This window comes from Centrocercus urophasianus, unplaced genomic scaffold, assembly GCF_019232065.1.
Source record: "Centrocercus urophasianus isolate 14NV4802_14NV808 unplaced genomic scaffold, USGS_Curo_1.0 seq_12, whole genome shotgun sequence".
NCBI lineage: Eukaryota > Metazoa > Chordata > Aves > Galliformes > Phasianidae > Centrocercus > Centrocercus urophasianus.
The window spans coordinates 2,159,738-2,180,607 of NW_024884364.1; the positions used below are offsets into that span (position 1 = coordinate 2,159,738).

Sequence of the window (20,870 nt, forward strand, 5' to 3'; positions counted from 1 at the left end):
GAGCAAAACGAAATACTTTCCTTCTCGCGGAGCCATTTCGAGGGGACGCGGTAGGAGAAATAGCGTATTTCCACTGGGCCACGCATTTTTCGGAGAGGATTCCAAGCCTTTGGGCTATGCAAACCTAGCTGTCTCCTCCTACACACATGCATATATCCCTCGATCTCTCGAGGTCCCTCGATAGGTAAGCGCAGGTCCCTCTAGATAAAATTGGGATTGAGGGGCACGCTTTCCTCCCCACAGTAAAAAATGATTTCCATCCACGCTGCATATGAAGACATCAGATATGTGGAAACACGTCATTCAAGCCACCCAAACAGCCCTTGAGAGAAAAACAGCTCGTTTTTGGTGAAACACCTATTTCTCCGATCTTTCCCAAAAGCACACAGGCACTCTGACATTTGGGAAAACTACGAGGACAAGCAGATCAAACCAGGTCCCTAAAGTAAATCTGAGTGGCTACATCAAAGTCTGCTGCTCTGACACCTCTTTGAATTGGTGAGAAAGCCCTTTGTGAGCATAAGCATATACTCATGCGGAAGCAAACTTTACACTACAGCCTCCAATGTCTGCCTTAGGCTTTAATTCCCACAACTAGTCTTTCTTTCTTAACTGGTCGCAGATGGCCTTGTGACCTAAAGAAATCTTTTATGTTTTCTGGAATGTTTGCATGGCAAAGATCACTGCAATACCTCTTTTGAGGTTCTTTAAACTCACACAGGTCTGTGTGCTGCAGCACATCAAAACATCCATTGCCTCTTTTCCTGCCCTTCCCATGTGTTTTATATACACACGCTGTCAAGGACATTGTTTTCCCACTGTCTGACAAATGTCCTATACCACTTTTAACGGTGTGTGTTGTTACGATAGCATTAATTTTTGGTCCCTCTCACCACAACACTATTCAGATAAATACTAAACGTGCATCTGGTAGCAACCACTGTGGACTTAAGAATGCCACAAAGCTTTCTTGCTTAACCATGAAGCTAATTGTTCCTATGTATGGTAGGATTTTTATAATCCCTGACCTGGTGTCTGTGTTACAAAAAGCCAGTATAACTAATGTGTTGCAAGTATCATTCATACATGTAGGTCATAGATTTACATTCATATGCATCTCTTTACAGTACTAGAGGCTGAACTGGGTGCAGGTTGGATCTTTTAATTTTGCTTGGGCTTGCTCAGAACAATTCTCATCGGACAGCCTAGATTTTTCATTTCAGCCTTCATGGAGTTATTGGTTGTATTCCTTGTTTTGCAATGTATTTAAGTGCTAGGTTTGAGCTCTAGGGTTGGAAATGAATATCCTATTGTGAGTAGAACTTTGTGTTCTTGCTGTGTGGTGTACTGGTTGCATTTCTGCAGAATGTTTAATATACAGGCTCTGTGTTGCCTTTTCAAGAGGAAGCCAGAGATAGGAGGATGCTATGCTTCTGTTGTTTCTACCTTGGAATTTGCATGTAGCAGATTTTGAATGCAGAATTTGAGGGGTTTAATCAGTGCTAGAAAGATCACAATCAGTCACATTTAGTTTAGTCACCACACAGGGACCAATGCAGGATTGTGCCCTGAGCTTGCTCTGGGCCTTTTTCCATTCCAGTTTTAAGCAAACCACGTGATTTCTCCATCTCCCCCAGGGACATTTTCCTATGATCTAGTTAGAAGTCATAGTCTGCACGTTTGGTGATGTTCAACTTCACATTTTCTTTCCTCAACTTCACATTTTCTTTCCTAAGTATAAAATTTGCAGTTATTTCTCCCTGGGGAAAGTAATGGAGAGGAACATAGCAGAGCAGCTCCGTATGTGTAAGACTGAAATGAAATCATATTACATCTTTCAGTCCTATAGGAGATACCAGAAATCACAGTGGCAGTGATTAGGCTTGTATTTCTTTGAGTATGAGAAAATTGAAAGGTGATCTTAAAGGACTGAGTGGATATCCAGTCACCTTCTCCATGGATGCTCCCACTCATATCTCAGTGTCATACGTGTTTTCTGTTTCATGGTGTTGTATCAGTTACACAACAATCCAGAGCCCTTTCGAGCATCAGAGCTCACTTCTGCCTCTGATAACAGATACAGGTCAGGTCTGTTTATTGGTGATAATCACTCATTCCATCACATTTCCTCACTGCCCTGTGCCTCTCATGGTAGCTGCACTTAATTTCAGTGAATGTAAAGGAGGCTTTCATCACTGAGGTTACTGGACATTTAAGGCTGCAATATCCAGTTGGAAACCTGTAGATACTCGAGTGCCAACCACATGCAAAGATCAGCTTGATTATTTTCTGTAATGGAATTATCCAAATTCAAGATATTTCAGGCCTGCCTACGTATCTGCATGTATTCCATTCTGAATGCATTGCGAGTGTACCTTTGACCATAGCTTAGACATATGGAATTGATTGTTCTGACTAGTGTGATCTCTCTTTAATTCTTCAAATAGATTTGAATGAATGCCAAACTCAAGGCTTTTTTTCCCAGTGATGTCTCTGATTTCTTTACGCAAAAGCCAGCAGCAAACACATTTTATGAAGGGAAATGAAATCTTGGAAAAAATATTCCAAGAAATTAGTAGTACTTTTGAAGTATGAGGGAAGAGAAAACAGAAATGTTTGCACTAGGTACCAGAAAACCTTTATGACCATGAGAATTGTCAATCACTGGAACAGTTTTCCCAGTGAGGTTGCACAGTGTCCATTCTTTGTCTGTTTAAGACCAGACAAGCTAAAGTCCTGAGAAACTTGATCTAACTTCACAGATGACTCTGAGTTGAGTTTGGAACTCAAGAGGTGCCTTCCAGCTTGAATTACCCTGTGATCCTGTGTTTAGAACCCAAAGCCTGAAGTGGCTGACTTTTTGAATCAGATTTACCCAGTGCTTCAGTCATGTGCTGTCAGAGGACTGCAAGTTTCTGCGCCGTTAGTACACTCCTACTATTCTTCTGTCCATCACTTTAACTACTTGGAATACCATATTCCACAGACTATCTCACCTCACTGTAAGAACTCTAGCTGTCAGTTGAAATCCTCTCCATGTCTGCTTAACTTGGTAATTGTGGAAAAACTAGCTCATGTGTTAGCTGGTGTATGTTCATGCACAGCAGCAGTCACTGGGTTGCAGATTGGAAAAGGCGGTTCTCTTCATTTGTCACTCATTGGGTCAAATATGATCTGTTGAATCTAGCTAGCAGATTTGCTGGACTTCATAACAGAATGGTCACTATACAGTTAGAGAGAGAAGCAATGCAGATGCTAGTAAGGTTGGAGGAGCCCGTATTTTCTGTGTTGCTCTTTCACTGGCTGCACTGCACGAAGTGTATTGATGGCTCACAGCATTGACAGGAGAAACGGAGCCAAAGACCACTCGCTTCCAGTTCATCTACTTCAGATTCAGCAGACTGGGAGCATGATAGGAGACTGAAAAGAGCAGGGTAAGCACCTGGGAGAATCAGTATACACCCCCTTCCTTTTTCTCTTTATTCATCTCCACAAAAGATCTGAAGGTTGTATGGATTGAGATCTGTTGTGGCAAGTATAGTATATGCAGTACGTATCAAGGAGATGCACTGTCTGGTTCCTCCTTTCCCTCTCAATGTGTAACTGTGGCAGTGGTAAGAATTGGGAGGGAGAAGTTTAGGAGTGGAGAAGGTGATGAGAAAGGAAACTGAGTCATGGCATTAGGGATTTATTTGTTTACTTGCATGCACATAGGTGGAAAGGAGAAATGCATAGGACCCTGTAGAAACCTCTATTTCTACCTATGTTGAAAAGGGTGTGCATACTTGAAGAAGGGCATCTGGATATCTTGTTTCTCTCTTAGCTGGGAGGTAGAAAAGTGAAAAAAGGGATGAAGGTACACCTTTCCTACCAGACTGCTTTATGCTTGGTCTCTCTTAATAAAGCAATAGCTCCTATTTCTTTCTAGTCTGGACTTTTCTTCTTTTGAGCTGCTTTCTATCTGATCACTTTGAAAAATCAGCCAAAGAGCTCTGGGATAAGACCTTATTTCTGCCAATAAGAGTCTGAATGGAGACCCTGTCACTGACCTTGCGACCAGTTGTCATGAAGTGTCTACAAACTGATCATCTTTGAGACCTCTCTCTCTTTCTCTCTTGTCAGGTTTATTGAAATAAGTTTATGATTTCAAAGTTGTTGCAGGGAGAGAGCTAACGAATAGCCCAGTTGCGTAAGACTAGTTTTCTAAGGAAACTGTACTAAAAAACAAGTCCAAGCTAAGTGTATTAGAGAAGGTAATTAGTGCAGGACAGCTGTTTTGAGCATGTTGCTGATTGCCCAGAGACTTTTATTTTTGTGGACAGCACTGCTTATGTGATTTTGAGGGATATAATGCAGGAAAGCATACTGAGTCTGCAAATTCTTACATGTAGTTATTGGAGAGCTGGGAGTCAATGGCTTCTATAGAATGATGTACATTGAAGCAGAGAAAATGAACGTATTTTTGGCCTGTTTTCATGGGGGGATGTAGAGAAGAATACTTTTCATCTCATTTAATATGTTTTCCAACAGCAAACAACAATAATGTCAGACTGGTTCTTAAAATAGCCAGTTTTAGAGAACTTGCACTGAAGAGCGTTTCAACAGTTGGGCAAAAATTCAAAGCTGTAGGTTGTTGAGTTTTTTCCCCAGTAAATCTTGAAATACTAAGGAAAATCCGGGGGTGGAAAGTTGGGTTTTATCAAAACTTTTAAAGTTTTGTGAGATGACTTGGGTACTTACTTATTAGAAGCATAAAATGCCAGTCAAGAGTGGGTTTATTCATAACAGATCTCAGCAAGCTAACTTCATATTGTGACATCAGTGAGACTCCCTGCAGTCAAGAATGCCAGTGATGGAAATAACTTCACCTATAATTTTGGGAATATGTTTAAGTAAAAAAAGATATATAAATTATATAAAACACTGGTCAGTTAGCAAAAAATTGAGTACTTATTCTTTTACTGTTATTATACGAATATAGTACATTTTAAGTGCGTCAGAATAGCAACAAGGATAGAATAATGTTTGGAACGTTCGTGTTTCTTATGTGATTCCATATTTTTCAATATAGGTGTCAATATCTGTGGTATAACATGGAAATCTAAAATATTGATAAAGTTTGTGGAAAGAAAGATTGAATGAAGTACTAAAAACAAAAATACAAATGAAAAAGATGAATTACTGAAATGGAACACTTTAATTAATTTGGATTACTGAATCTTGAATAACAGTGTGTATTTTAAACTAACTAAATGTCAACTCATATATCTAATGAAAGAATGTGAACAGCAGATACAGGACCAGAACTCTATAATAGAAAGCAGTCACATTGAAAAAGATTAGAGATGTCTGAACAGATAATCAGTGGATCAATAGCTTCTGTTGTGATCCTGCAGCCAAAGAAGCTGTGGTTCTTTGATCTATGAAGAGCTGGATATTGAAGTGAAGGGGAAAGATTGTATTTTCTCTGTATTTGGTGTTTGTGGGGAAAAAAATAATAGAAAAATCTTTGTCTAATTATATTATTCTCATTTCAGAAAGTGCTGCATGACAGGAGAATATTTAGAAAATAACTATGTGAACCATGAATCAAATCTTACAGTGGTGACTCGGTGACAGTTTTTAAGTACTTGAGTGAAGAAAAAGCGTCAAAACAATCTGTGTTTTCAACCTGGCAGAAAACAGCTAAGATCAGCGGAAAGATGGCTGACATGTTTGGACTGGAATTAAGGCAAACAATCAAATAGTGAAAATTCTTAACTATTGGAATAATTTACCAAGAATTATACTGAGTTCTCAGTCATCTGAATATGTAAAAGGCAATATTTAAAAAAATAAAAATGTATTTCAAGTGCAGCGATGGAAAATATAACTAAAGAATGGAATATTTCTAGCCTCAGCTGTTTTAAGAAGATGGGATTGGATAACTGAGATGTTTCTTTGTGAGTTTAAGCTGCACGTTCTCAAATCCAGGAGCGTACTAGATTTGTAAAAGGGAACAGTCTCTGTATCCTGGGAGGATGTGTTTGTTTGTTTGGATGCTGATCACACACAGTTCATGGGGAAAATGTCACTGCAGAAATTCTTAACAGAAGTGGAAAAATAGTATGGTGATCCAAATGTTCATGTGGATTGATGTTCCAGACCTAAATAGGGAAAATAAGTTCTAGGGATTATATTATTATGGAGTTATTGACCATTTTTATTTTCACTAGACAATTTGATGACAAGTGACAGTGACAGCCTCAGAAAGATTGAAAGACAGTGAAGGCAGGAAACTCAGTGGGCTTCAGTTAACTCTATGTCTAGGGTATAAGTTGAGTGTGATGTAAGAGTTAAAACATTTGCTCCAGGAACCAGTCAAAGGGACTGAAAAAATCAAATAATTTGCATTGTGCAATGATCAGAATTTAGTGCATAATGTTAATACTACAGAGGCTGTAGTTTACTGAGAGAGTTTAAGACCATAGCAGAAAACAAGCAGGCAAGCAAACAGATAATAATTTAAAAAAAGAAAAAAAAAAAATCCTCATGCCATTAAATAATATTTATTTCCACCTTGTTGTGGTGGAATTTGTGAAAGTTTATTCTCTGGAACTTTCCCATGCTAAAGATGCATCAGAAGCTCAGCTTCAGATTGAAGCCTCAGTACATGATGTTGTAAAGTAGGTAGGCAAAAAAATAAAATATCATTAAGTGGTATTCGTGCAAGACTTCTGGAGGAACCTGAGGCTGAAAAAGTTGAACTACTGATTGTGTTATGTACTGTTACAATTATTTTGGTACTGTAAGATTGGAAGGTAGGTAACGTGAAGTCAGTTTTTAAACTAATTGTAAGATGTAAGAAACTGTGGGCAAGTAAAAGAGATAGGCATACCAGGCAAGCTAATAAATGTTAATAAATGTGAAATGAAAAAAAAGAACTAAAAAGGATCAGAATTAAACATGGCTTGTGGTGGGAGCTGTACAACTAAGTTAGTAAGAAGAGCAGCCAAAATCTAAATAAAATATTCTGGAGAAGTCAGGCTGTCATTGCAGAAGAGATATGAGTCAGGGGATCCTGTGAACAAACTTATAAACTTGTGTTATCTCCATCATGTAAGATCTTTCATCGGATGTTCCACGTGGGCTGGATAATTAGCAGAGAGTAGAAGCTGGCCAGCAGGGTTCCTCATCCTCTCCTGACAATGAGTAGTTCTACATCTGGTTTGGATATGATGGTGAGGATGTGATGGTGAGGAAGTAGAGCTGTTCAGTTCATGCATGAATGTGAAGAAGTGTTCTCAGGGATGGTCAACTGGTTGTTCAGAGCTTGCCAGAGTGGCGCGTAGGTTGAACAGGGAGTCACAGTCCAAGGCCCTAGGAGGACCTCCATGGACTTAAGTGTTGGAGGGATCTAAACTCCTGTGGGACTTGCCCACTGGGTAGGAGAAGTGGTGTAATCTGAGTACACCAGGCAAGTGATGTAGGGTTGACTGACCATACAGCCAGTGGTCCACAGTTCTGGTAATGTCGCAGGGGCCATCCTTCCGTGCAGTGAGAAGGTTACTGCCTGCTCAAGAGGTCGGTTTTATGCAGCAGGGGCTCAAAAGACATTTCCCCTTGTTGGTGATCATGAGAGACTTGATTGCACCACAGAGCTTCTGGGTTCTGAGGAGGGCTCTGTGAAAGAGCAAAAGTAGCAGAAAATCCTGCAGAAGGCTTCTTGTGCTAGGCGTGTAGGCATTTCAGAAGAGTTGGAGAAAGGCATATGCCAGCACAATGCAGCTTGGACTGCCTAAGCTATGCAAGAGTCTGTTCAGAACTCCAGCAGTTTCTCTCAGAGGCTGGTCACTGTTGCATGGGTAAAGTACGGGGTTTTGATGCAGTGCTGAGGCATGGTCAGTATTCACTGATGGATGACCAAGAACTTACCTGAAGAAAATGTTACTGCATATGTTCTGCCCACTTCTGCAGCCACTCAAGATGCCTTGACCGTCCATTCTTTCCAGCTAGTAGCTAGAAGGTGGCTGATAGCAGAGGGGTAGACTCTCAGAGCAAGAGATGTGTACCGTACTGGTACTGGTGGAGTGCAGCCACGAGTTTGCTAGCAGCCCGTGTAAGCATTTCCCAGCACAGACCTCTTGATCCGTTTTATTTGGGCAGAAGAAGGTGCTACATACAGTATTTGGTAGACCCATCTGTGCCATATCTTTTAGAAACCAGACATGTCAGTAATGTATAGTTATGAGACCACCCACAAGTTTAGTTCTCTGAACACCAGGTCCATCATGCTCTAAGAGAATATAAAGGACTGTGTGGTGGTAGAGTGGTTATGGCTGGAGTCAGGGGCAGCCCTACCTCACTCCCCATCTGAAGCCAAAAGGACCCTGTTGAGCAAGCTCGCTGTGGACGTACGCAGCTGCTGGAGAAACTTTGTGAAGCGGGAGTTGAAACTGGATGCCTTCAGAGTCCCCATACAAAAGCCGTGACCTATTCTGTTAAATACTTCCTTCTGTTTGGGGGACCAGGAGGCAAATAAAGTGAATGGCAGATTGTCTCAGTGTGGTCTTGGATCAGGTACAGTTTCATTACTCTGTACTGGTATCATGTAGCTCTAATTTGGGTGGACCCAGCACAGACTTCAGCTACATTATAGATTCAGCTACATTATGTGCTTGCTAAGGGTTGATGCTTTGCAGCCTTTCCTCAGTTTGCAGTGGTCTAGAGTTTGTTTTTTTTTTTTTTTTTTTAAAAAAAACTCTCATATGTCTCTGGCAACAGAAGGAAAAATCTCCCTCAGGAGGCTCAGCCTGTGTGGTCTTGCAGAACCTTAAGTTTTTCTACTGATCATGTGGTGGAGGGTGTCTGAGATTGCAGCCACAGTGAGAAGGAGCTCCAGGAAGTCTTGGTCAGTCACTGAGTATTTTCCCTCACAGCATGGCAAATGTAGAAAGTGGGCTGCAGATAAGATCCTTCCACCTTCTTGCATCTGCTCTGGACCTCTTTGAGGAGCAGTACCCCTTGCAAAGATGCAAACTGTGTTTTGTACTTCTTACCAAAGCAAGTGCTATTATTCATCTCCCAAAGAAGTTTGGTCTGCAACCAGACAATGGTGTGTTGGTCCTAAAGTTCTTCCAGGGCCAGTATGACTGTCTGCATGTGAACCCACTGAATTCCTAAGGGGCAGCCTGCTTTTGCATCCTGAGAATATCGTTAGTTAAGCATTTCTGGCAAATTCCTCCACTGCCTTGTTGCTTTCATGTAGTTGTAGGAGAGCTTGGCACACAGCTTCCTGCTTTAATTTCTAGCACATTTGGGCCAAGGGAAGTATATACCTCTTCTCTAATGTATTGATCCAGAGCTCCTGGGAGACTGCTATACAGATTATATTCTTCATCAGATTGTTAAAATGTTGATAGGATAGTGTCATCCTACAGGAGGTGATGGCAATCACCATGGATGATGATGTGAGAAAAATAATTCTAGAACGTGTGGTTGTGTGAAATAGTTGCAGCTCAGCCAGGAATACTTTATACTCAACTACTGAGATTGAGATAGAGGCAGCATAGTGAGAAATGTGGAGTTTGCTCCAGGGTGTGGTGTGCTTTCAATGGTCTATTGTTGAGTCTCTGTTCAACAATAGCACTTGGGAGGAACCAGACAACCAAGGAAGGCACATATCAGTGAGTGGAATTATAATGTTCTGAGCCTGATATCATGGTATGGACATTAACTAGGTTACTGACTCCCATTCTACATAGGGAATTCTACACGATGTATCAAATGACAGCCATAACCTCAGTGACTTTGAGCTTGTTGGGTTGTATTTCCAAGGTGAACAAGGTTACTGTTCTACCAAAGGTAGCGACAAGAATCTTTATCTTTGTGTCACATGCTTTTCTATCTCTGCAGCATGTTGACAGTAGCTTGACAGTTAAATCAGCAAAAGTCTCTTGCAAGAACACAATAGAAAACCCCCCTGCTCCATGGAAGGAGGGCAACCAGCCCCTACTGGAGATTACCCCTCCATTCCATAGAGTTTCATGATAGGATTTTATGCTGAGAGAAGGAGGTAAGAGAGCTGAGGAACTTGCTGTCCAGTAGTGGTGTTGCTAGTGGTACCAGCAGTGCTGTATACCTGCTAGTTGTGTGGACAGAAATGTTCCCAGAGTACAGGGAAGCATTTAGCTTCCTTGGTCCCCTTTCTTCCTTGAGTAGCGCTCTTTCTGATGAAGATGAGGTTGTAGTCTTCCATGGTAAGAGTCAACTGTATCTTCTTACCAGAACAATTAGTCTTTGGCAGGTATCAAAGACAGTAGCTTGTTCCCTCACTGGCCATGGATATTAGATTCAGCGCTGACTGGAGTGGCTGAAGATGCAAAGATGGGGAGAAGCATTCTGAGATGCCATAGCTGAGATCTTCATGGAGGAATGACAGCACTGGCCATGTTTCCCTTGCCCAGCTGTGGCCCGCCCTGCCCTCTTGGTTGTCTTTGAGGGTCCAGACGTGGACTGCAGTGGCCTCCTCTAGGGATATAGAGGAAGAGTGTTTCCTCTCTAGGGATGGGTGTTGGGCCCACAGATAATGCTTTCCTTATCTGTCCACTTCACTGACAGACCCTGGGATGAGTTTGAGTCTTCAAACATTAATGCACACAGGAAGGAGGCATGAGAACTGTCTTCTCTGGACTGGGTATCTGTTTATATTGTTAATACTTCCAGTCTCCGTTCTCCAGTGACCTTTTCCTGGACCAGAAAGCAGCCAATTCAGAAGTGTTCAATTCAGAAGCTGTGAAAGTCTGGTATGTCCCTTGAGGAGTTCTGGATGTACAAGATTCCTGTTGCAGAATGATGTCCTTTGCAGCCCTGCAGTAGAGGGCTAATGGGAAATGCCAACTTCACCAGGGAAAGCAAGGGGAGGATGAGGAAAGATGGGGAAAACAGCATTTGGAGAAGTCCGGAGGCAGGAGTTAGATAGCACCACCCTTACACTCAGAATTTAGAGACTTGAGAAAAAAGTAGAGCCTGCAGCAAGTCTTTTGCCTGTTGCCTGCTATGGAGTGACTTGTGTTGGCAGGAAGAAAACCTGCTATGGTTTGGTGGCCATTGTCATAAGACATCATTGCTACTGGCAACTCCCACACTTTGGTTTTGAGGAGGAATGTGGCGAGAGAGAAGTAGCAGTCTCTATGCCTCCTGGCTGTAGAAGGAATGGGCTTTGACCAGTGTTGTTGTTCTGAAATGGAGCGGTTGATGGGGACTTTGGCAGAGTATGTACTTCCCTTATGGGCTGGTGTTTTGAGCAAACTCTTGTTTTGCTTCTTCCTCCAACTTAACTTGCTGTCTGGAGAATATAGTGGGCTTGAAGATGCAGTATTGGATTCCCCCCTTGGCCTGCTGACATCACCTTGGCAGTGGTGTTGCCCACCCCACAGACTGAGGGAAAGAAAAGGTCTGGGAGAGCCCTTGATGTCAACAGAGACCCTTCCTCAATCTGTCACATCTTCACACAGGTGGGACAGTGCGGATGGGAATCTGGGTGTTTGTCTGCAGCAATGCTTGGGAGATGGTCTGGAAGTCTGCAGGAAGGTTGAAAGAGGGGAAAGACCTGGGCTCCACAGGCAGTGCTGGGGGGCAGGGTGTGGAGTAGGGCTGGCCTAGTGACTGGCAGGGTCAGAAAACAGAACATAATACTGGGGAGGTGCTGAGGAGCCGGAGGAGGGGCGTGGTGGGAAAGAGAGAGCATATGGGAAAAGAAAGGGTAGGTGGTTGTTCTGTATGTGTTTTTCATACATATATAGTCACATTAGAATGAGGGAGGAAAAGGGTAAAGAGGATAGCAGGGTAGCAGAAAAGCTCTGTGCTATCTCTTCCCTATGTCTCTCCCATCTTGCTGGCTGGGGAACAGCAGTGGGCAGTAATGGGCTGATCTGATGCAAGCAGGAGGTGGTATAGCGATGCCTTTCTCTTCCTGCTCCAAACACAGGGAAAGGAGTGTGGGGGAAAGGTGCAATGCAATCTGCTGGTTGACTCCTGCGGAATAGCTGGTATGGTCCTTCTTTCTCATTGGTAAAGATGAAACTACAAGACATAGATATTACAACTAATGATATTCCTGTGCTCTAAGACAGTGTGCATGTGATGTGTTTGCCTCAGAGATTAAAATTTAAATACATAGAGAGAGCAAAACATGAAGTTGCCTGCTGCATATTGCTTCTGCAATGTTGGCTACAGGCCCACAAAAAACGTCTGCTACCTCAGTTCATATTGATGTTTCCATACTTACTGTGCTGAATGAGGCCCCTGGGGACACATTCTTTGCACTTCAGAGAAGCTCTGAAGAATGAGGATAAATCCATTGCTTCTGTTCACGCTGACTGATACTTGTTCTGCAAATGAGACAGACAGGGCTTTGAGATTTTTTGTTGCTGTTGCGTTAATTGGATGTGTTTCATTTTGCAGTACTTCCTTGGCTTAAGTGACATGACTGCTTCTCAGAGCAGAACTATCCGTGTCTAACATTAGACTATGTTCAGCTCTTTTTAGTTGCAAGGACATGATGTGCAGTAACCTTTAGCACTGGTTTGAAAGCATTTCTAGTCAAGAAGGAAAATGTTGGTCTATTCATTTTGTTCATTAATATATCCTCCGTTATATCCTATACAGCTCTAAAAAGAGATCTACCTGTAGAAAGTGTTAGAATAGTCATGGGCCAGAGAAACAGATCTTGGAAATAATTTAAATTGCCTAAGTCCAAACAAGAGAGCCTGATAACTGCATGCCTGATTCCTAGTCTTATAGCTATATCAGAAATATAGGTGTTTTCATTTTTGGCCAGAAATTTCCAAGACATCTGTTTTGTGGAGACCAAGATGTCCTGATGGGCACTTTAGCTCGCTTTCATCCATGAAAACAGGCATTTTTCTATTCATATGCTGCAAGTGGTTCAGTTTCTAGTTACACTCTGAAAAAGCAAACAGTAGCTAACTAATTTCTGTTTTTTTATCCACGTTCAAACAATCATACAAATAACTCAGGTTGATTTTTGGTCTTGACGTAGGAGAATTTGAATGCTTTCATCTCAGGTTCATCTCTGGGATGCTTCACCTGACACAGAGGCTTATTCTTTTCCTCAGTGTTTAGCTATCTCTGAGTGGCTTTCTGGAAAGCAAGTAGGAATGAAAAAGATTTCTTTGAAGCTATACTATCTATGCATCTACTGGCCCTTCCCAGTAGCTTCCACTTCATTCATTTCAACCATATTTGATAGGTTGTGATGATGTTCTGTTTGACAAAGATATTACAATCCCATGAGTATCATGAAAATTGGTATCTTGGAAAGAACCAAAGGCTGCTCATAATTACTGCAATTACATTTGTTGTTTTCTTAGTTATTCAGGGAAAATAAGGGAATGGAAAAGAATAATTTACCATTTACCAACATTAACAATGCCTACCAATATAGAATGATAATGTTTCTGCTCTCTGAAGAAAGTAAAACTCAAGAAAGAGGGGGCAGTTTGCTGACAGTGGATAATAACAGTGCTGAAAATTCAGTTTAATTATTAAGTTTCTTATGTTAATTGACATAACACATCAGAAAACAATTGACACAAATCATGTTTGGTATAGGGCATGCATCTTCATAACCAGCATGTTGGAAGAAAACAGCATTTAGGACTCTAAAACTGTTGTGTCCTATTTAGTACAAAACAAAATATAGAAGACAGATTAAAGAAGATCTTGAGCATCCATCACAGAAGTTGCAGCAAAACAGTTTATTAAAGGCTTTTGCATAGATGCAGATGCCTGATTCAAGCAAGTACCTTGTTAAATGAACAGAATACAGGCACACATACAGTATCAGTGAAGTAAAACTGAGAGAATATCAAGCAGAAACCCAGAAAAGACGGACTTGTTAACATTATGACAGATAAGTCATTTAAAGCTAGGTGAACTTCCTATTATTGCAGAAATGGAAAGAAACTGAAAATGCACCCTGAAAATTTTTCATCTCTGTAGAATTCCAAAGTATGCGCCAAAATGAGCTCTAAAATTACCATAAGTAAATAAATAAATCAGATTAGCAGGGTGGGATATTGACATGCAGATGGACTCCTGGAGTTTTCCAATGTGTTCATAAAGATGGTCACTATTTCATATTTCTTGAGAATCCTAATGCTCACATTTTCTAATTTTTGAGATGACAGTTACTATATTTAAAAAAAAAAAAAAAAAAAAAAAAAAGGGGAGGAAACATGTCCTGATATTCTCCTTCCCCAACTCTTTTTCATGTGTTTTCCGTATTTTTTTTTCATATTTCTTATTTTGAAAGGCCTGACTTAAAACTGGTTCTTGATTTTTACCTAACCAATAGTATAAAGACTAGAGGGATATCTTCCCCCCTAAGGACTTAGAGTAGAAACATTTCTTCAGTTGTCATGGATACATCTTTTTCTGATAAGTGTCTGCCAGAGTTTTTTTCATTAAATTTGTGTTAAAAATACATAGGAGCTATGATTTGTAAACAGTGTGGCTTAATATATTTATAAAGTTCAGCTGTGTTGGTTTTATCTCACTGTTTCATATAGTTAGCTTCCTGCTCGTTCATCAGTCATCTATTGTGTCTTAGAAGGTGACAGAATTTATGATGTTATAAAAATCTAAAAGAAGTTAAAAAAAAAAAAAATCTTTAAAATGTGCAAGGAAATACAAAATCCCTCTCTGTGCTTTCTATGTGGATTGTACAAAAAAAAAAAAAAAGCCCTCAGAAACTGTATTATGTTGCTTTACCTTCCTTCAGGACGTTTTCACAAGAAATCAGTTGCATGTGTTTGTAAAAATCCCACTTTAAAAATTAGCTTTGTGACCCCTTTATACTTAAAAATGTTCATCAGCTCTACGTGAAGAGAAGCAAATTGTGTCTGTAGAGGTGACTGGTGATAGGTTTACAAATGAATTAGACATTAAGATGAAATGGAAGGTGGATAAGAGAAAAGGAAACATTTTGGAGAAGAAAAGCACTGTTACAACAGAGAAACGTACTAACTGAAGGGAGAAAGATGTTGATGAGGTCAGATAAAAACTGTACTCATTATAATGTGCTACTTTTAGTTTCCCTTTTCCTACTTTGCTGTCCACGTCTCTTCCAGATTTTCTGTTTCTTTCCTTCCATCTGTCAGAGCAGAACTGGATTTTTCATGTCTATGTATTAATGTTGCTCTGGCTGTTTCTAGCAGAATTGAAAAAAAAACCCACTGCTAAACTTTTCCTACTTTCAGTAAGTGGAAGTAACATTGCCCCAGGCTCAACGCCAATTAGAGTCCAGAGATTTCCTTTTCTACCACAGTGTGTGATGTTGTAACACTTGAGCAGATATTTATATATTTTTGCCTTGCAAAACATTTTGTAGATATTAAAGAGGTATTCTCTCCTAAAATCTTTCTTAGTATCTGTGAAACTGTTTGGACCAAGAATTTTCAATAATTATTCAATCTATAAATACATTTTATGGGCTTTTACTTCTACTACTACAGAGCAAGCATGGACTTTGAGACAAATAATAGTTTGATGATAATTCAGTTCAACTACTTGATGCCACCATCTGCCAGAATAATATTTTCCACAGTCTAAAACTTCATGGAAATCATCAGTGTATTAGCAATACTGAGATAAAAAAATTGAGTGTCTGTGCCAAACTTTGAGACCGTTAAGTCACATCTACTGAGCACCTGACTCCCTGAGGTTGGTCTCTCTGTGTTTGAGGTCTCTTTGTGGTACGGTTTCAGAACAGCACTGCAGCCCGTTTTGAACTGTATGCCAGGATGTCGAGATTTGCAGTCGCACCGCAGCACTGTACTCAACAACAGCTGAACGTACAGGAGTGAGACTGAGGATAAGTGGAGATAAAACAGCCTTGGCACTGCTGTTTAAAGCCTGTAATGAAGGCTTTTGCATTGCTGCCTTTTGCTCCGTAGTGGTAGTGTCTCCTGCTTCTCCAGCATCGCTGACTGCGTACATCATCTCTGCAGCAGGACAGCCCCAAGCCTCCCCTTCTGTGTGACAGACGGGGTGCTGATGGAGCAAAGAAGCAATCTGCCTCCACAAGAAGAGGCAACCTGGTCCCAGCAAGCAGAGGTGGGCTCTCACTCCTACTCCTGACTCTGCTGTCAGACTCTCACGCACCTCTGTTGATTCCTCAGCTTCTCCTGCCCACGTTCAGCTGGGCTGCACAGTCTATGCAGTGGCTGTGTCTGGATCCTGGTATCTACAGTTGCTGGCACCCAGACATATAAGCCTTCAAGGCTGCAGCCCCAGCCAAATGCTGGTACAGATCCCTCACCAACAAGTCCAACTTCATTTTCAGTAACGTTCAGGCGCTCTATTTGGGCTCTCTGTTCTGACCTTGTCTCTCTGTGCTCCTTTGTGGGTGTGCAGATGGGCTTTTATCACACATTCTAACATGCCCTGCAAAGAAGTATGCCTGCAGTCTGAAGCTAAATAAACTGATCAGAATTTAACACAAAATTGTACAGTTGTAGCACATGAATTGATCATGGTTAATAGTAATTGCAATTAGAAATAAGTAAGGGAACTCAGTAAAGACAAATACATGCATGTACTTGCTAAGAAAATTAGTCGAGGTGATCACAGCATTGAAGAGTAGTTGTGTTCATTATAGCCAAATCCTGCCTCCTCCTGAAATCTGTTTGGGTCTGACCTCTGATGCACAGCTTTGTAGCAGACGGTACAGGAATGTTTTTTTCTTTTAAGTTTTCTGAATAGCTTTTGCTTTGTTCAGCCTAGTCAGTAGCACATGGGGGATACTATTAAAGCACTCAATTCCAATTATCCTGATAAAGAGAAACATAATTCGAGTGTGATGGGGAAAATATGATTTGATTCTCTTAGAAAGACAGATCTTACACATTAGAAAGTGATGAGATGCGAGGTGTTGTGGTCGCTAAATCAAGTAACATTTGCTTTCTGCTGGTTTTTGGCTCACCATGCTTATCCTTTTTTAACATACCAAATTAATATTTTTGCATTTTGAATTTAGCTAATGAGTGTGCCTCAGGCTTCTCCATGCTTCTTACAGGCCTGCGTAGGGAAGGGGATTGCACAACACCTCTTGCCTGTCAGAAGATCTGGTGGTGGCGAACCAGTGTAGGCATGCCAGAGCTGCTAGGACAAGCAAGTGGGTCTTCATGCATCTGTGGTGAAGCAAGCAAAGATCAACTAAAAAGTTGAAAGCTGTCGAAAATAGCACCATTCACATCCACAAGCATCTATTTTAAATAGAATAGAGATTGCTCAATTGATCCAGGAATCGATTATCATTGTAGGAGCTGTCCTTCTTTCTAGATTTCCAAAAGCTCAGTTTTAAATGTAACACGGTCTTCTACTCCATGACATGGATAAGGGAATAAAATATTTTTAAACAGAGTTTAAGGATGGTGCAATAAAAAGATCAGTGGATAGCCAAATGGACAGAGCAGTCATATGGAGAAATCTTTTTTCCTTGGCTACTTGAAGTGTGTTACTACTCAGATTTAGTTTCACTTATATTAAAATTAAGTCTATAGTAATTTTTTTGTCTTTATTCTTTCAATTTTATTAATTTTATATTATTAATATTTATTTTAATTTGATCTTTTAAGTTATATTAAAGTGCCTCTAAGATCAGGCAGCACAGACTGCCTTTGAATGGTTAAAAATCTTAGAAAGCTGTGCAGAAAGCACAGGGATCACAGTGAACCAACAGCTGAACGTGAGAATCTGCTGCAAGTTTTTGATACAATGGGTTAGTCATTTTTACCTTCAGCAGAATGGATGCAAGCAGTCCTGCAGTACTGTGCACTCTTTCATGTCTGTGTTTTGAAGAACTAAAAAATGTCTTTTTAAAAAAAGATGCAGAGAGATGGAAAGATGCTATACAATAAGAAACCTAAGGATCTCAGTCTGTTTAATTTATCAAGAAGAAAATCAAGTGAATGAATAACTTTTCTGAAATGCAATGACAGGTATTAAAAAACTCTTTAATCTTGCTGAGAAAGGCAAAGTAGGGACAGCGCCTCTAAACTGAAGCCAAACCAATTCAAACTAGAGAGGAGAAACACCTTTTTAAGTGACGAAAGCTTAATAATGAAACAGGATATCAAAAAGAATTGGTTATTTCTCAGTCAGACATCATGACTAGATTCTTTTATTTTGGGGAGCTATGGTTTAGCCAAGCTTACATTCTGCTTAAGAACAACACAAATGACTTGACTTCACATGAGGACATTTGTGTGAAATGCAGTAGTTGGTGATGTACAGGCGATCTGATTAAAATCAGGTCTGGTTTAAGGCTACTGTTGTCTTAAGGTCAGTGATTCTCCTGTATGCTAAACTGACTTGACTTAAGAATGCTAAAATGCATTGTAGAGACGATTGGAAGCCTGACTTGATGTGTTCCCACAGGAAACGAGGTGATTGCAGTAGACTGGAAGGGACTGAAAGATGTGGACCAAATCAATATGGACAGCACCAGTTCACTACATGGCAGCAGCTTCCATCGTCCTTCTACTGAGGTGAGTGCTTGCCCCAGATACACTTATCCAAGGAGATTGAAAAATTTCAGTTCCTTCTGTGTTCAGAAATGTGTGCTGTGCATCACTGGGATCATCTCGGAGAGGACAAGAGTGTTAATACACACCCAAGGATGCAGTTTGGTTTGTTTAGAATAGAGTTGAGTCATTCTGTATAGATTATCTAGAGTGAGTAAGAGTTGCAAATGAAAGTACTTTTAACCACTGACAACTGGGGTAGATAGAATATGAATAAAACTGTGGCAGTTGTGGCAAACCTGTAGGTCTGCATTCCTTGAATGATGGATTTACTAAAATGCTCAACACCATGGCTCTACAGCCATACCATGTTTTGAAGAAATGTGTTTGTCTCCATTTTGATATTTAGGAATTTATTCACTAGTAATTCACTGCCAGTTGATTTACCATTTAGTACCTCAATGTCTGACTCATTTCCTGTTCTGAATTAGTGCAGCTTAGGTACCTGAATTTTCAGCTCGGTAAGGTTCAGGGCAGGCAGTCATGATTAGTAAAAATATTAAACTGTTTCAAACAAATAACATTTTGAAAATCACAGATAATGTTCATAAATAACATACAGTTTAGATAATCTGATGAAGTGCCAGCATGTAGGTATTTTATTTCCTTATTACACTGGAACGCAGCTCTAAGAAACTGGGAGTTTTATGAAATCCTGATAGAAATTGTGGGGCACAACCTTGTATGGAAAACTCAGTTGAAGTTTAACACAGATCTATAACTCATTGAACATGAACTCTATCTCATGGATCATTTATGTTCGTAGGAATAGTTATTATGACTAAAATTTATTCATCTAAATCTTCCTGCGTGCTCACATCACAAAACCAAGATGTTGAGATGTGAGCCCTCCCAGCTGAGGGAAATGCACTATGAATTGCTACTGTACTGACTGGTAAGGAAAATGGATCTGGTTTGCAAATAAAAACTGGATCAGAGTGGACAAACTGAAAGATTACAAGAGAAAATAATTTCTGGAGAAAATCAGTCTGTAACTTGTTATATTATGCTAAAAATACATAGGTAGTGTGGCTCCTCCTTGTGTTAGCCTCGGAGGGATGCACCACCCACACAAGGTTGCCAGTGTTGGTTATTTAGCAAAGAAGTTAGAAGGGGAGTCTTAGCAAAAGGTGTTCGTATTTCTCTCTCCCTTAGACTGTTTATCATCATGTTTACTTGTATACCTTCAAGCACCATGGCACTACAGACACCACAATCAACAGCAAGGAACCAGTCTGGATGTGGTGCTCGGGGATGTGATTTAGCAGCAGGTTGTTAAAGTTAAGGTAGTACGGTTAGGTTGCGGTTGGACTTGGTGATCTTTAAGGTCTTTTCCAACCTGAGTGATTCTATGATTCTATTCTATGAATGAAGCCAGATTGAAAGACACATTGTTTAATTCCCCAGGTAAAATAGAGGCTGTTAATTATCACTAACTACTAGAGAGGTGCATGACAATTTGCAGCTTGTTTGTTTCACTAACACAATGTCCTTTTTTGCTTTCTTCAGCAAACACGGACAGATTTCTCCTGGGATGGTATCAATGTGAGTGTGTGCCATACTACTGTTCACATTTCTAGTCATAGGATATAGTGGCAGTGATGATGGAAACATGACATGGAAACATGTTTTGAAAGTCTTAACTGAAATTCTGAGCGTTGTTTAAGATTCACAGGATGCTGCTGAAATTTTGTTTGCTTTTGCTGTCTGGCGGGTATTTAGATCTGGCCATTATCTTGCCTTTCTCCTTTTGAGACAAATATGTGTCATTTCTGATGTTCTCTTTGTGAGATTTCTGGACGCTGTTAGATAAAAAGGGAAGTATACCTAGCGTGTTTTAAAAACCCGTAGTCTTTAATTAGAGCATCATTTGATCTTTTTCAGGAGTTTGTAGGAAGTGTATTTTATCATTTTCAGCTGTATACAGAAGTAAGGCAATTTTTACTGTCCCCTGAGGGAAACGGTCAGAACCAGTTAACTTCAGTTAACAAGTAGAAGAAGAAACAAGCAAATATTTTAATAATATATGTTCCCTGTTGCTCTTAATACCTACACCATAAAAAAAACATGTTTTTTTTTTCCCCCACTAATATAAAACCAGCATCCTGAAAAGGGAATAGTGTTTATTATTGCTACCAAAATATTCTGCTCTAGTAGATTAAAAAAGGTGTTCAAATAGGTTAGCTTTGATAGTTTGATACTTCGAAAGGTAGAATTAGGGATGCATTTTTGGTAGTGTAAGCATTTTCAAAATCCTGATGCTTTCAAAAGTTTAAAAAG

At 40.3% G+C, this 20,870-nt stretch overlaps 1 protein-coding gene across 7 annotated transcripts in view; it reads left to right on the forward strand.

The window, feature by feature from the left end:
• Nucleotides 1-20,870, forward strand: part of FAM131B (family with sequence similarity 131 member B) — a 62,775-nt gene that overhangs the window by 19,451 nt on the left and 22,454 nt on the right. For 3 of the 7 annotated variants that reach the window (XR_006167301.1, XR_006167300.1, XM_042809837.1), the window contains exons 1-3: nt 17,093-17,179; nt 18,445-18,554; nt 20,100-20,135. Coding sequence is in view for 3 of the 7 variants with exons in the window: in XM_042809837.1 (XP_042665771.1) it covers nt 17,155-17,179; nt 18,445-18,554; nt 20,100-20,135 (171 nt within the window). In the remaining 4 variants the exon portion in view is untranslated. Of the gene's footprint in view, nt 1-17,089; nt 17,180-18,444; nt 18,555-20,099; nt 20,136-20,474; nt 20,520-20,870 lie in introns of those variants that run through there. The other 4 variants (XM_042809841.1, XM_042809839.1, XM_042809838.1 and 1 more) reach the window with 4 other exon arrangements.